The 2,234-nt window shown below is 36.1% G+C and overlaps 1 protein-coding gene across 1 annotated transcript in view; it reads right to left on the reverse strand.

The window, feature by feature from the left end:
* Window positions 1-332: 332 nt before the first annotated feature.
* The window catches only part of LOC127845049 (uncharacterized), a 9,439-nt gene continuing 7,537 nt past the window's right edge, over window positions 333-2,234 (reverse strand). Inside the window, exon 3 of the mRNA XM_052375671.1 lies at window positions 333-2,234. This exon is cut by the window's right edge and continues 269 nt beyond it. Coding sequence (XP_052231631.1) covers window positions 1,356-2,234 — 879 coding nt within the window. The 3' untranslated portion in view covers window positions 333-1,355.

The raw sequence follows: 2,234 nt of genomic DNA on the forward strand, positions 1-2,234 counted from the left end.
TAAAAGTAAAGCATTACAAATTCGTCGTTTTTTGTTTTGACTCGATTTTTGGTAGTTTTGTCTGATCCTATTTATTATAATCCAATTTAATTTTCGACAGTATTAGTTTCATTAAATCATATTCGCTAAAGTGTTCTATTGAGTTCGGGATTAATTTATTTCGAAACATTCCATTATATTTTGTAAATGAACTGTAAACAAACTCAAAGTAACTAAGGCAACGGAGGAAGGACATCAACAAGAGACACAACCTATGTACAGTTCATGTTATTAATGTTATGCAGAGTTATCTTTTACCCCTTTCTCGAAAGCCATAGACAAGTAAAAAACAGTTGAATTAAGCATATATTAATGTATTTTGGCTTATCTCTCTATATATAACATTTAAAGTAATGTGAATCATTTTGCATAAATACAACTGTTATCAAAACAGTAAAACCATTACCAAATCTACTGTTATCACGAATGATGAAATAACATGAACAACAAACAAACAGTGTGTTTATGAATAATATTCTAACACGATACTCAGCGAACGTCCTCTAGATAATGGAAAAAATTGGCGTCGTAAAACTACTCCTTAAAAAACCTACACACAAAAAGAAGTCCCGACTCTGAGCACAATATACATAAAGTAGTTCTGTTTTAAATTTCATAAAGCAATACAATCGCGTAGAAATGAAATAAAATGTTCACAATATCATAACATGTTTTTGGTTCCCACAAACAAAGAATGTGTCCTTCTTCTGTGTGGATAATTGGCTCTTTCGAATCATTTAGTAGCATTTAGGAAAATTAATATAAACATCGCTTCAATAAATAGAAATCGTTCATAATTGACCGACAAGCAACGATATATAGGAAAACATTTCATAGATATATACACTCACTTTTAACACCCTTCGCTTCCTTTATTAACTATTCACCAAATGTTACTTAAAACCTACGTAACTATAAGGTTTTCGTGAAAACAAATCCTCGATATCACCACTGTTTTTATGTCCCCCAGTCTATAATGGGTGACAGGTTTTTGCGACGTCTGTTTGTTGGTTTGTTTGTTTGTTTGCGTCAAACTTTAACATTGGTCATAGGTTTTGCAATATTGAAGATGGCAACTTGATATTTGGCATGCATGTGTATCTCATTGTGCTGCACATTTTGAGTGGTGAAATGTCTAGGTAAATTTCATCCTTCAAGGTCAAAGGTCAAATATATGGGGGGGGGGGGGGGTGACAAACACATCTTGTTTTAATATATGTTTAATCAGTTTCATTTGCAGTCCGTACTTGCTTAGTCGTTATAGTAAATTGATCGTTATGTGACGTACTTGTAACGTCAGCGTTGTTAAGGAGACCTTATAGTGGCTGTGTCTCGGTTTCAACCTTGTCGTCTGCAGAGTAAAGTAGATTTTTTGAAATCCGTTTACTACGCACATGATTTTGTCGAACGGCAGATCTTAATACTGGGCGTACTTTATGACCTGCTTCAGCTGGCGCCCTTTCTTGTTTTCCTATTTCGTTTTCTGTAGCAATTGTTGTCGATTCGCTGTCTGGCTTTGTTCCCTTTCTCTGCCGTAGGTGATCGAGAATCAGTTGTGTTTCTGACAATGTTTTTTTCAAGTCATTTATGTCGTAAGTGAGTTTCGTTCCCGTTTTCGCACAAGATGGCTTTTTACTGGGGTTTTGTTTTGGCGAATTTAGAAACTCCATATCCATCGATTCTAGAGAATAACTTTCCTTTTTCGTTGCACCATTCAAAACAGTACTGTTGTCTCTGACAGCGCATTTTTTCTTTAAGCGAGGTACTGTGTTATACTGGTGCTCTAGTGTAGGTTCTTTTACGACATGCGTTAGTTCCTCAGCATGATCGCGGAAAAATATTCCATCGGATGATTTGGTGGCATTGTCGTGTTCAGAACTGCTGAGGGCTTGATCGTTTTCCAAACTTTCTTCTGAACAGTACGATACGTGTCTTGCAATATTTGTTACTACTTCAGCACATTGTTGAGTGCCACCTGGAAGTCTGCGAGCCACTCTCGATTGCAGATCGGATACTTCCATTGATACTTCCATTGTCTGATCGTATTCCTCTTCGTATTTGCTCTTTCTAAGTAACTCGGCGACAGTAACTTTTTCTTGCTTTACAACTGGCTTAGTTGGAGGTGTTTTTTCTTTAGTGGAATCTACTCTGTCTCGTGGTTTAGAATGTAATCTGTTTTTGGGACAATTTTCATG

The sequence above is a fragment of the Dreissena polymorpha genome, chromosome 9 (genome assembly GCF_020536995.1).
Source record: "Dreissena polymorpha isolate Duluth1 chromosome 9, UMN_Dpol_1.0, whole genome shotgun sequence".
Lineage (NCBI taxonomy): Eukaryota > Metazoa > Mollusca > Bivalvia > Myida > Dreissenidae > Dreissena > Dreissena polymorpha.